The sequence below is a fragment of the Moschus berezovskii genome, chromosome 1, assembly GCF_049115385.1.
Source record: "Moschus berezovskii isolate FMDL1 chromosome 1, NW_MosBer_1.0, whole genome shotgun sequence".
Lineage (NCBI taxonomy): Eukaryota > Metazoa > Chordata > Mammalia > Artiodactyla > Moschidae > Moschus > Moschus berezovskii.
In genome coordinates this window covers 45,456,043-45,470,357 of record NC_142460.1, presented here as the reverse complement: position 1 = coordinate 45,470,357, position 14,315 = coordinate 45,456,043, and the positions used below count along the sequence as shown (strand labels likewise).

At 35.9% G+C, this 14,315-nt stretch overlaps 1 protein-coding gene across 1 annotated transcript in view; it reads left to right on the top strand.

Moving 5' to 3' along the window:
• ROBO1 (roundabout guidance receptor 1) overlaps positions 1-14,315 on the top strand; it is a 478,536-nt gene that overhangs the window by 320,238 nt on the left and 143,983 nt on the right. The window contains exon 3 of the mRNA XM_055410221.2: positions 9,759-9,916. Within this exon, the coding sequence (XP_055266196.2) occupies positions 9,759-9,916 (158 nt within the window). The remainder of the gene's footprint in view (positions 1-9,758; positions 9,917-14,315) is intronic.

Sequence of the window (14,315 nt, the reverse complement as noted above, 5' to 3'; positions counted from 1 at the left end):
TTCAGATACTTAACTTCAGAATACTTAGCTTCAGAAGGTGTATTGTAAACATTTATGTTCTGAATGCTTGCTACGTCTTGGGCATTGTTTTAGACACTGGATACGTAGATTGGTAACTTCTTGTTCTCATGGAGTTGACAGTTAAATACAAAAAGCCAGACAATAAATAGATAAGCATATTCCTTTGATCAAGGACTATCTCAGTGCAGGATGCTAAACGGAAAGTTGGATTTTATGAAAGAAAGAACACATGTCTCTCTTGCCCCAATCAGGGTCCCACACCTCAGATAGCCTCATTCTGTCTGTGTTTTTCTAACCCTGCCAGGCTACCCCTGAATGTGACTTTTACTCTGGCACTTAGAAACCCTCATCAATGGCATTCTTTGTCCTCCTTTCCGTTTGTACTGGCAGCTGAGAAATTTGGCAATTCCTTACATAGTGAGTAATAGTAATACTTCTTTGCAGATGTAATGCACTATATAAATGGCAAGTCCTGTATAAACACTAAATAATTAGTCTTTGTAATAACCTTAACAAGATAGGGTGTAAAATTCTCTGTTTTGTATGGAAATAACTGAGCCATTGTGAATTCAAATTGTGGGCTAGTAGCGGGATACATGTGGTTACTCTGAAATTCCTGACTTCTGTTTTTTTGACTCCTAAATAAGCGCTATCTACAAATGATGTTTTACAAACACTGCACTTTTCATTAATAAATCCATTTAGATTATAGTTGAAAGTGTGTAAAATTAAAACATCTTGTAAGCTACTGACATCTTTAAGTGAGAACATATGATTTTAGCAACCTAACTCTGGCAGTTCATTTTTTAATGATCTCCCAGATAGCAAGTCTGTTGAATATTAACTGTTTAAATGTTGATACTTATTGAGGTACATACACATTTCCCTGGAATGCATCATGGGTTTAATGTAAGTCGAGTATGTAATGTAAGTTGAGTATGCCAAACTTCCCTTCTCTCTGTCTTGATGACTTGGTGCCAGTGTAATAAACTCTAGGGTGCATCTTGAAACACACATGAATCCTGAAGTAGAATAATAAAACCAGAAAGCAATGACTGCAACAAGCCGTGAGGACTTTTCCAGGAAGTGTCTTCATTTTGCTGCCCATGTTTCTGCAGAATGGGAATGTAGTTTAAGCTTGGACCCAACCTGGAATTCTAGTCATGAAAAGAGCAAGGATGGCTTATCCCCATTGGTGTCACCCAGCAGAGCATAGAGGCATACAGCTGTGTTTAAGCCTGTTGCTCCATTACATGTTGTTTAAAACAAAAACCATTGGTTTGGATATATATACACTATTAATACTGTGTATAAAGTAGATAACTAATGAGAACCTGCTGTATAGCTCAGGGAACCCTACTCAGTGTTCTGTGGTGACCTAAATGGGAAGGAAGTCCAAAAAAGAGGGGATATATATACATATATATATATACACATATATATATATATATACACACACACACAGCTGATTCACTTTGCTGTAGAGTAGAAATTAACAAAATATTGTAAAGGAACTATACTCCAATAATTCTTTTTAAAGAACAAAGCAAAAAATAATACATTACTATTAATTACTTTCATTTTGGTACTAACTTCTTTATTTGCAGGTCTCTGTATTCATTGCTAGTTAAGACTGAGTGATACTTGACATCCATCCTTACTATGTTACTTTTTCAGAATGTATACTTTTTTAAGTAATGCTTTCTTATGGTAGAGCGTGAAAGGTTTGTGAATCTTTAAAAGATTCAGTAGTTGAGAAAGTAAGTGCTTTAAACAGCATATTTTCTTCCAGGATCTTAAGCAAAGCATAATTTAAGGTTTCAAAATAAAGTTGCATGCTATAAAAATCACAAGTGGGAGATGATATAATTATTGAAGAGCATTCATGGATATATATTCAGATTTTAAAAAGTAAATGTGAACCCTTTAGGAAACAGTCATGACTAAATCATAACTTTATACAGAATTGATGTGTATATGCATGATTTTAAAAATCAAATGCCTTAGCTTTAGAATATGATGCTATAAAGATAATACTTCATGAAAGATTATTTTATATGTTATCATTTTAGTTTTTTCAATTGATTAATATATCTTTCTGTACATTCATCCTTTTCTTAAAATGCTTTTATAAGTTTGGAATTATGATTTTATTTTGAGAAATGTTAAGGAGTTTTGGAAACTTTTGTACCCCAGATAACACTTTGCTCTTCTGGGTAATGTTGTGAGCTTAAAAAATAAGAATGCAAATAGTTATAAAAGCATTGTTGATACACTTCCATAGCTGAATCCTAAAGGATATATCTGAGTACAAAGTAACCTGCAGTAAATCTTATTGTGTTACCATTTCGTGACAAGGTTAGGATTAATGTTTCTTGACCTACTTCACCATTTATGTAAACTGCACTGCAAGAAAAATACAAAACCTATGCCAGTTTTCATAAAAGCTTAGCGCAGATGCCAAGCACAAAGTATGTGCTCAGTACAAATGTGTTAAAAAGGGAAAGATAGTTATTTTAAAACTAAGTACCATTTACTTGTGTTAACTAAGCATTTAGACAGATACCTAAAAGTATCAAAGAGGTAATACAATCTCTGTCAGTTAAAGACATGATAAGCAATTAGTGATTTTGAAAGCAATTGAAGTGGAACATTGTAACTCAGGCAGGCTGTCTCTGAGCATCCTTGAAATTGTCCTGTTTGGGAATATACTTCCTCATTTACTTTCTTCTCAACTATGCCCTATTTTTAAGGGTTTCATTCCTTTTTTTTTTTTCTTTCCCCTGTCAACAGCTTACTCCTATTTTCTGTGAGGCTTCATTTCACTGACAAAGTAGTCTTTTAAATAGAAAGACAAATTCCCAGGACTGCATATTATCTTCCTCTGCTTTTCCCAAGACACTCACTTCTAATTAAAATGTCCATATTTAATTAAAATGCATATTATTGTGCAGCTTTTCCAATCATTTCATTGTTGAAATAGAAGAATAAAAGCATGACATATGTAGTAAAAGTGTGACACTTGTCTTCTGAATGATTTCTAATTCTCAGTATGCCACTGAAAGTATGCAGTGGCCTCTTCCAAACCTGGAAAAGTCTGAGAAAATACAAAAATGCAGTATATATTCAGAGGTAGCCATTTGTTTAAGTGTCAAGAAGGATATTTCTCATGCAGCTTCGGTTCTAAAGGAAAGAGGCTGAAGTATTCATTATAGCTATGTATTTAGAATTCTGCACATGCTATTAAGACTAGATGTAATCAAGATGATCAAAAAGTGTCCTTGATAGACTCTGCTGTTGTCTTTACAAGTCCCTTATTCTTAAAATGAAACTAGTAAGGTCACTTTTTGATAGCTTTGGTATGAGGTTTAAATGAGTGGATACCGGGCATGGTTCCTTATATAGTAAGTGTCCAATAAATGTCACTCATTGCTAACATTATTATTATACTGCTAATATTATCACTATTATTATTTATGTGATGAGCTTCTCTCCTCCTGAGGAGACTTAGATGATTAATTTCTAAAAGAAGAAGTTTGGATTCCACATCTCTTAGTCCCCTAACTACACCAAGATTCTGAGATTCATGTAACCCAGAGTATTATAGTTCACAGCTGTTCACCACATGATTAGGAAACAAAATTAATTCTAGGAGCATTTGAGCCTCAACAAAGTCGGGTAGTCATGAGACTGCAGTGCACTGATGTACGATTACTGGTAAATCAAACCTTCTGTAATAATGAAGTGGATTTGCTGCAAATAGATTAGACAGGGAAATTGCATTTTACAGTGAAATGGTGACAAGTAGAACATTTTAAAAAGAGAACTGCCTTGAAAATCAAGACGCAAATGTTCTCTTTTGGTCTCTTCCTGACGAATAACACACGCTAGTGACAAAGTTGGGACTCAGTTGCTTCTAATTGCGATATGAATTACATGTTATCAGAGACCACCGCCCTTTCTGTAATTTTATGCTTCATTCACTTCTAAGATTTCCCACAATGTGCGTGTTTCAAATATTAAAATCTCCATAATACTTAGAGTTTCTGTTTGTTTTTCACTTTGCCACGTGTCTTTTCAGTATTAGCCAAATACGTTGCCAAGTCACCACTGAATTTTAGAATCCTTTTCTGAAAACGTATTCAGTTAATCTGAGAACTGCATTACAATTGATGTTCAGTTCAGTTCAGTCACTCAGTCGTGTCTAATTCTTTGAACCCCATGAACCGCAGCACGCCAGGCCTCCCTGTCCATCACCAACTTCCGGAGTCCACCTAAACCCATGTCCATTGAGTCGATGATGCCATCCAACCATCTCATCCTCTGTCGTCCCCTTTTCCTGCCCTCAATCTTTCCCAGCATCAGGGTCTTTCCCAATGAGTCAGCTCTTTGTATCAGGTGGCCAAAGTACTGGAGTTTCAGCTTGAACAGCAGTCCTTCCAATGAACACCCAGGACTGATCTCCTTTAGAATGGACTGGATGGATCACCTTGCAGTCCAAGGGACTCTCAAGAGTCTTCTCCAAAACCACAGTTCAAAAACATCAGTTCTTCGGTGCTTAGCTTTCTTTATAGTCCAACTCTCACATCCATACATGACCACTGGAAAAACCATAGCCTTGACTAGACAGACCTTTGTTGGCAAAGTAACGTCTCTGCTTTTTAATATGCTGTCTAGGTTGGTCATAACTTTCCTTCCAAGGAGTAAGCGTCTTTTAATTTCATGGCTGCAATCACCATTTGCAGTGATTTTGGAGCCCAGAAAAAGAGTCATCCACTGTTTCAACTGTTTCCCCATCTACCTGCAATTAAATGATGGGACCGGATGCCATGATCTTAGTTTTCTGAATGTTGAGGTTTAAGCCAACATTTTCACTCTCCTCTTTCACTTTCATCAAGAGGCTCTTTAGTTCTTCACTTTCTGCCATAAGGGTGGTGTCATCTGCATATCTTAGGTTATTGATATGTGATGTGTTTCTTTTCAAAAAGAAAAATGATTATATGTTTTGTTTTATTTTGTTTTAAAGAATAAACTTTAACTGGTCATTCCTTTTAGACCAAAAAGTATGCCGAGTCAGAGATTCAGTGAAGCTTATGTTTGTTTGGTTTTATCCCAATTTAACAGAATAAAGAAAAATGAAAAGGAGTTTACATGTACCAACCTGTAAACATAAAACAATTAGATAAATATGGAAGAAATATAATATTAGATGGAATTGGGATTTAACACTTTTTAAGTGATATCTGCTTGAATCTATTATATATGCTATTTGCTCTTTTAATATTTAAATTGATATTAAATCTTATTTTCAAAAGTTAGTTCCATATTTTAGAATTTTGTACTATTCAAGTTAAAAAACATTTGAAAATATACACTTCAATCAATAGAGAAGTTAGAGAAGAAAAGGAGATTTTTAAAAAATATCTATTTTTGATTTTACTCACGGATATGATTCATTTTTCTGCCAAGATATTGCCAATCATTTGAATTCAAGTTTTATTTTAATCACTTAAATACACACATGAATTAAGAAAATTGGATAATTTAACTAAAAGTTCATATAATTTTATAATGTGACATGTACTTTTTTTTTCCCCAAAAGGAAATGTTCAGGGCAAGTAAGAAGAAAAGTTGCTTTTATAGAAGAGAGAAAAAAACTTAATTTCATAACTTTATGCAGTGTTGGCTGTAGCCATAGGCAATGCTGGAGTTTTATGTTTTACAGCTGCAAAAATAATTACATGAGCATTATCTAAGCAATGATCTTTAATGGATTACATTTTGTTAGCTTTTCATTATATACTGTAAAAATCCAAATAACATAGTAAATGGAAAAAAAAAAACCTTGATTTATCTGACGTAGACCTTTGATATTTTTGAAAGACATTTTATTATTCATTGGTTTGAGATATGATCTCAATTTGTAAATAAGATATAGTGTTACTAAATTGGTTTTTAGCTCACCAAGCAGAAAAGTTGTACAAATTATTTATTTTTATTTGAAAATTATGTTACTTTTACATGTATCAAAAGTTTTAAATGTTTTCAGAAGTGTTATCATAGATTTAATAATGTGATCCAGCAAAAGCACATACTATTTATTAAGGTCAATTCATTTGCTTTTTTTATAAACCTTACATTTTATTTGTGGTACATCTTAAAACATAATAGTGATATAAGTTCATGAATGGTACTAATCTTTGTACTCTGTTCATTTATAATGTGCTAACAGTAGCTGCAAGTTTCAGTTCAACATGGTTTATCTTTGTGTCTATGTAATAGATATTTTATTACACTTAATAAATACTGTGTCTACTGAAGTTAGACTTAAAACAGTGTGGTGTGATGATATTTCCTTTTTCCTTTTACTGTTCTTTCCAAAGATGGAGACATAGGTCTCCTTCTTAAAGTGGTATTTTCCAAGTGTTAATATTGTTCCATTGTGCCCAGGTTTTCTTAATAGATAGATGAAAAAAATGGCTTTGTTTGAGTGAATATTATAGCTTACTTAGATGTATGCACAGAGTTAGATGGCATCAAGGAAGGAAAATTAGAGAACTGCAAGAGTAAAGTATTAGGATTTGGTAAGCCTCTAAGCTTTTTTGGAGGTTTGAAACCAAAATTTAAGGGTGACTTTTGAAATCATAGGTTTTTTTTTTTCATTGTAGTACTTAATCTATGAAAATACTTTAAAATGCCATTGAAATGGAAAGACATTCTTTCCAGTACAGAATTGTAGTATCAGATATTTAATTCAATTTTTAAAGATAAATAATATTTATCACTTCAAATCTATGCACTTAACATACTAATGAACATTTTGAGTATCAGGTTAAACTACTAAAATTGGTCACCAATTGTGTAATTGGTTTATTACACACTGGGGGAAAATGGGAGAAAGGTAGCTAACATTTTTGGACTTATCATTGAAGAGGGCATCTGCATGCCTGCTTTTTAAATATGGAAACAGAAGTGTTAAGTAATGTGTTTGAGATTACCTACCCTGTAAGCAGCAGAGCTATGATTTCAGACTAATGCCAAAAAAATTATGATTTCTTGATGTTAGCAAGATAATGAGGACAGTTACACTATATTGACTCTTTTTCAAATACATGTTTAATTTCCACATTTTATTCCAATAATTGCAAACTGAATAATGCTGTTTCAGAGTTTGTTAGTATTATATTAATATCCATTTGAGCTTATAGTATGAACAGTTTCCTCTTCTAAAAGTTATATTTAGTAATATAAATGATGTTAATAATATCTCTCATTCTAAGCAGGTTTGAGAATTAAATAAAATAATATGTTGCTGTTGTTGTTTAGTCACCCAGTCATGTCCGACTCTTTGTGACCCCATGGACTGCAGCATGCCAGGCCACCCTGTCCCTCATCATCTCCTGGAGTTTGTCCAAGTTCATGTTCATTGCATCAGAGATGCCTTCTAGCCTTCTCATCTTCTGATGCTTTCTTCTCTCTTTCTGCCCTCAATCTTTCCCAGCAACAGGGACTTTTCCAATGAGTCATCTGTTCACATCAGATGACCACAGTACGGGAACTTCAGCTTCAGCATCAGTCCTTCCAGTGAATGTTCAGGGTTGATCTTCCTTAAGATTGATTGGTTTGATCTCCTTGCTGTCAAAGGGACTTTCAGGAGTCTTCTCCAGCTCCACAACTGGAAAGCATCAATTCTTTGGCGTTATGGCTTCTTTACAGTCTAACTCTCACAACCATTCGTGACCACTGGGAATACCATAACCTTGACTATACAGGCCTTTGTTGGCAGAGTAATGTCTCTGCTTTTCAACACAGTCTAGGTTTGTCATCGCTTTCCTGCCAAGAAGCAATTGTCTTCTGCAGTGACCGTCCACAGTGATTTTGGAGCCCAAGAAGAGGAAATCTATCATGACCTCCACCTTTTCCCCTTCTATTTGCCATGCAGTAATGGGGCCGGATGCCATGATCTTAGTTTTTTAATATTTAGCCTTAAGCCTGCCCTTTCAATCTCTTCCTTCACCCTTATCTTTAGTTCCTTTCATTTAGACTCTTTAGTTCCTCTTTGCTTTCTGACATTAGAATGGTATAATCCGCATATCTGAGGTTGTCAATGATGTTTCTCCTGCCTATCTTGATTCTAACTTGTAACTCATCCAGCCCAGTATTTCTCATGATGTGCTCAGCATATAGGTTAAACAAACAGGATGACAACAGACAGCCCTGTACTTCTTTCTTGATCTTTAACCAATCAATTGTTCCATACAGGGTTCCAACTGATGCTTCTTGCCCTGCATACAAGTTTCTCAGGAGACAGGTATTCCCATCTCTCTAGTTTGTCATGATCCACACAGTCAAAGGCTTTAGCATAGTCAATGAAACAGAGATAGATGTTTTTCTGAATTTCCCTTGCTTTCTCTATAATCCAGTGAATGTTGGCAATTTGATCTCTAGTTCCTCTTTCTTTTTTACACCCAGGTTGGACATCTGGAAGTTCTTGGTTCACATAATGCTGAAGCCTAGCATGCAAGATTTTAAGCATGACCTTACTAGCATGGGAGATGAGTGTGATTGTCCGATGGTTAGCACATTCTTTGGTACTACCCTTCTTGGGAACTGGGATGAGGATTGACCTTTTCCAGTCTTGTGACCACTGCTATTTCTTCCAGATTTGCTGACATAATGAATGCAAAACCTTGATGGCATCATCCTTTTAGGGATTTGAATAGCTCTGATGGTATTTGATCACATTCACTAGCTTTGTTAACAGCAATGCTTCTTAAGGCTCACTTGACTTCTCACTCCAGAATGTCTGGCTCTGGGTGACTAACCACACCACCATAGTAATCCGGTTCATTAAGATCTTTTTTATATACTTCTTCCATGTGTTCTTTCTATCCCTTCTTGACCCCTTCAGCATCTACTAGGTCTCTGCCATTTTTATCCTTTATTGTGCCAATCTTTGGGTGGAATGCTCCTTTGATGTTTCCAATTTTCCTTTAAGAGATGTTTAGTCTTTCCGCTTTTGTTGTTTTCTTCTATTATTAATATGTACCCCCTACCAAATCCACAAAAACTGAAAAGTACAGAACATTCAAAGTGACATTGTTGGTAGCAATGCTGGTGTCATCATTGCCTTTTCACACTGCCCCTCATTCACTGATAATGGAAAGACACACAGTATTTTGAATTTAGTAATTTTATAAATATGTGTAAAGTTTTTAAAATGGGCATATTTAAATTGTGGTGATTAGATACTCTAATACACTAGTTTGAAATATCTTTAAAATACCTCAATCAAATCCATGTTGGAAGTATATTTTACTTTCATATTTTTGCTTGCATGTATATATATTCATTTAATAATAGAAAGTATCACTCCAATGTGTCATGTAAGTAAAAGGAGGGTTCAATTATATTCATTAGTACGTGGATGAGAAAATGTGGGCAGTAGTCAGAGAAGAAATGCAAGTAAGAGATAAGCCAGATGCTGTCAGGGCACTAGGCAGCAGAAAACACTTGCCCACTGGCCTATGAAGACTATCAAATTATCCCCATTGTGTGTGTGAGGCCAGATATCATTATTAAGCTGCATACGTCTGTAAGTAGATATAGATTTTCCAAGATGGATTGAGATAGCTGTTAGTAGTCGTTTACTATAATAAATATCTCCTTTGTGAAGTTCAGAGATAAGGGCTGTATATATCACTATTGAGTGTAATGATTTAATCTTGTTCCTACAGTACTACGGGATGACTTCAGACAAAACCCTTCCGATGTCATGGTGGCCGTGGGAGAGCCTGCAGTGATGGAATGCCAGCCCCCACGGGGCCATCCCGAGCCCACCATTTCATGGAAGAAAGATGGCTCTCCACTGGATGATAAAGATGAAAGAATAACTGTGAGTATTTAATTCAGCAGTGGGAAACATTTATAAATCTAACAGGATGGATCTCCAACAAAGAAAAAGAGAAAAACGTGGATTCTTTTCAACACAGGACTGCAACAGCTCTCATTTTCAATTCTCTTTTAAAAGAAATGTTTTCATTCTCCCTGTACTGACATAAAAATAAAAGGAATATGCATGTTGTTTAGTTTGCTTACTCAGTAAAAAAAAAACTATGATTTCAGTGTCTGAGAGTTAACAGTTTTATGTATGACATAATTATTTTAGTAACTCTGGGCATATCCCATTTCTAGATGTTATAGCAAAAAATTATAAATAGAATTCAGAAATTCAGTATAATTTCCAGAAAGCTTCTTAAGTCACTTCAGAATTTTTAGCTTTCTCCTTTTTAAATTGCTTTTGTGTTCTATAGAGTTTGATGTCATTTCTGAAAAGTAAAATCTTATTCTGAATGATGGTTAATGATGGATTGGCCTCATTGCAAAATAAAATAATGTGACCAGATTATTGGATTTTGAATTTCTGCTGTGATACGAGTAGAGAAGTAAGCTATCTGTAATAAGTAATGATGCATTTTTTTTTTCTTGTTAGCAGCAATTCTATGAGACTTCTTTGCTTTTTCTGTCTTACAGGGATTTGACCAAAGTACCTAAGTAACTGAACTCTTGTTGATTCTATGACTGTACAATATTCTCCTTTACTGTGTTTTTTTGTTTTTTTTTTTGCTGCTGTTGTTCAGTCGCTCAGTCATGTCCAATTCTTTGCGACCCCATGTACTGCAGCATGCAAGGCTTCCCTCTTCTTCACCATCTCTGGGAGCTTGTTCAAACTCATGTCCATTGAGTCAGTGATACCATCCAACCATCTCATCTTCTGTCCTCTGTTGTCCACTTCTCCTCCTGCCTTCAATCTTTCCCAGCATCAGAGTCTTTTCTAATGAGTTAGCTCTTTGCATCAGGTGGCCGAAGCATTGGAACTTCAGCTTCATCATCAGCTGTTCTAATGAATACTCAGGATTGATTTTCTTTTGGATTGACTGGTTTGAGCTCCTTGTGAATTTATGGACTAAGATTTAAAGTATTCCAGGAGAATGTGTGTGTAAAGCAAATGTTTTCGCTAATGTTGAAGAAAAAAGTTATAATAATCATATAGGACCATGTAATCCTAATAAATGCTTGTACTGTTTCTGAAAAACTAGTTAGCAGATCAGTATGAAAATTCAGTAGTGGAAAAAACAGAGAGAGAGTTGTGGTGGACAGGGATTTAGAGACCTGAAAGTAAAGCAAACATTTTTTTTTTCTGCACTGATCTGAATTAGCATGAGCTTCTCAAATGATTTTTTTAATATTAGGAATTAGTGTGAGCAGGACATAGCTCCACTTTTATGAGATGCTGAAAAGTCACATAGCAAAGTGAGTTCTGATGTCTCATATATAGAACACTGATTTGGGGAAAAAGAATCAAGAACACAGGGGAATAGACTTTAGGGTCAAATGCTTCTTTTTTTATTGATAACATAGTCCTTTTAGACTTATGGAAAATTAAGATAATTTTTCCCTTTAAAAATATGTTTTAAGTCATTTGATGACTCTTATCTGTAATTTCCATTTCCCTCCCTAATAATTCAAACTCATTAACATCATTATTATCCATCTCCTCCTCAGCTGTTTCCTGTTTGTGTTTAATACAAATTAATGGTAAATTTCTCAGCATTGGAGATGCAGCATTAACAGAAATCTGGCAAGGCCTTTCTGAAGCTATATTCTGTGATTAATTATACTGCTAAAACCGTAACATGTAGTGTATTAAACTATAGTAAGTCCTATAAAAATAATGATATGGTGGACAGATTAATTAGGATTGGGGTAGAATTTCAATTTTAAATATTAATAGAGGACAAGAAATGTTTCACATGAAGACGTGAAAGAAACTGAAGGAGGGATAAAGAGAGAGTGCTCAGACACAATAGTAAGTTCAAAGACGCTAAGTCAAGATGTACCTCTAACATTCAAAACAAAAGGCGGAGTAGTCATTGTGGATGGAGCAGAACGAGCAAAGGGAAATCTGCAGGAGATGGCATCAAAGATGACAACTAGTCATAAAAAAGAACAAAATAGCAAAATGGTTGCTGTTGTCGTTCAGTCGTGTCCGACTCTTTTCGACCCATGAACTGCAGGACGCCAGGCTTCTCTGTCCATCACTATCTCCCTAAGTTTGTTCATACTCATGTCAACTGAGTCAGTGCTGCCATCCAACCATGTCATCTTCTGTCCCCGACTTTTCCTCTTGCCCTCAATGTTTCCCAGCATCAGGGCTTTTTTTCAGTGAGTCAGCTCTTTGCATCAGGTGGCCAAAGTATTGAAGCTTCAGCTTCAGCATCAGTCCTTCCAATGAATATTCAGGATCGATTTCCTTTAGGACTGACTGATTTGATCTCTTTGCTGTCCAAGGGTTATTCTCAAGAGTCTTCTCCAGCACTATAGTTTGAAAGCGTCAATTCTTCAGCACTCGGCCTTCTTTATGGTCCAACTCTCATATCTTATATGTGACTACTGGAAAAACCATTTAACTACTTACCTTTAACTATATAATATCTCTGCTTTTTAATACACTGTCTAGCTTTGTCATAGCTGTTCTTCCAACGAACAATTATCTTTTAATTTCTCAGTTGCAGTCACCATCCACATGGATTTTGGAGCCCCAAAAAATGAAATCTAACACTATTTCCACATTTTCTCCATCTGTTTGCCATGAAGTGGTAGGACTGGATGCCATGATCTTAGTTTTTAAATGTTGAGTTTTAAGACCGCTTTTTCTCTCTTCTCTTTTCACCTCCCATCAAGAACCTCTTTCTGCCATTAAAGTGGTATCATCTTCATATCCGAGGTTGTTAATATTTCTCCCTGCAATCTTGATTCCAGCTTGTGATTCATCAGCCTGGCATTTTGTATGATGTACTCTGCATAGAAGTTAAATAAGCTGGGTGACAATATACATCCTTGATGTACGCCTTTCCCAATTTGGAGCTAGTCCATTGTTCCATGTCCAGTTCTAACGATTTCTTCTTGTCCTGCATACAGGTTCTCAGGAGGCAGGTAAGGGACCTAGAGATTGTCATACTGAGTGAAATTAAGTCAGACAGAGATGGACAAATATCATATAATGTTACTTATATGTGGGATCTAAAAAAATGGTACAAATGAACTTATTTACAAAACAAAGAGTTACAAATGTAGAACAAAACTTATGGTTATGTGTGAGAGAAGGCAGAGAGGGAGAAACTGGGAGATTGGGGTTGACATATACACACTACTATATACAAAATAGATAACTAATATGGACCCTCTGTATAGCACTGGGAACTCTATGCTCTGCAGTGGACTATATGGGAAAAGAGTCTTAAAAAGAGTGACTGTGTGTATATGTATATGTGTAACTGGTGCACTGTGCTGTACTGCCGAAACTAACAACATTGTGAAGCAACTGTACTCCAATAAAAAATTAAGAAAAAACAGAAAAAGCTAACCAGACTGTCTAGGACCTTGTAGACCTTGTAAATAGTTTCACTTCCCCTCAAACCCACTCCAGTGTCCTTGCCTGGAGAATCCCAGGGACAGGAGAGCCTGGTGGGCTTCCGTCTATGGGGTCACACAGAGTCGGATACTACTGAAGTGACTTAGCAGCAGCAGCAGCAGAACAAGGTGTGAAGCATCAGAGATTTCTCAGAAGAGTCCTCCACTCTCTGGAGTACACAGTAAAGAATGGTAACGGCTGAGAACAGTGGGAGCTTTTTTCAGTAATCTCTCTTAGGAGGTAGTTGAAGAGGAAAGGTTATGTTCTGGATCTGCTGTGAAGCAACTGCCAACAGAATTTGCTAAAAGATTGGATGTGGCTTGTGAGAAAAAGAAAAGGATTATCGTAGTCCATTGGTCTGAGCAACTGAAAAGGTCAAGATGCCATTGACAGAGATGCCATTAATTATAGAAAGAGAAGATTTGAAATGGGAAGTATCAGAAGCTCAGTTTTAGACATTGTGATTTTGAAATTCTTATTAGATATCCAAGTATAAACGTCAGATGGGCAGTTGGAAACATGAGTCAGAACATCAGAGTTGAGGTTGAGGTTGGAGAAAAATCTGAGCTGTGGTAGACAAAACAAGTACTCATTACCAGGCAGTCCTCCCCTCCTTCTTGGCAGAAGAGAGGTTCTGCGTCCCAGTTTCCTTGCTATGGGGCAAACCCATTAGGCTGGTTCAGCTTCATGAGCTAAGAGTGAAAATTAAAGATGTTAAATACTAGTGAGTGAGCCTCCAGCACTCTTTCTCTTTACCATGTGGCAACCAAGGACATGGGTTTGGGTGAACTCTGAGAGTTGGTGATGGACAGGGAGCCCT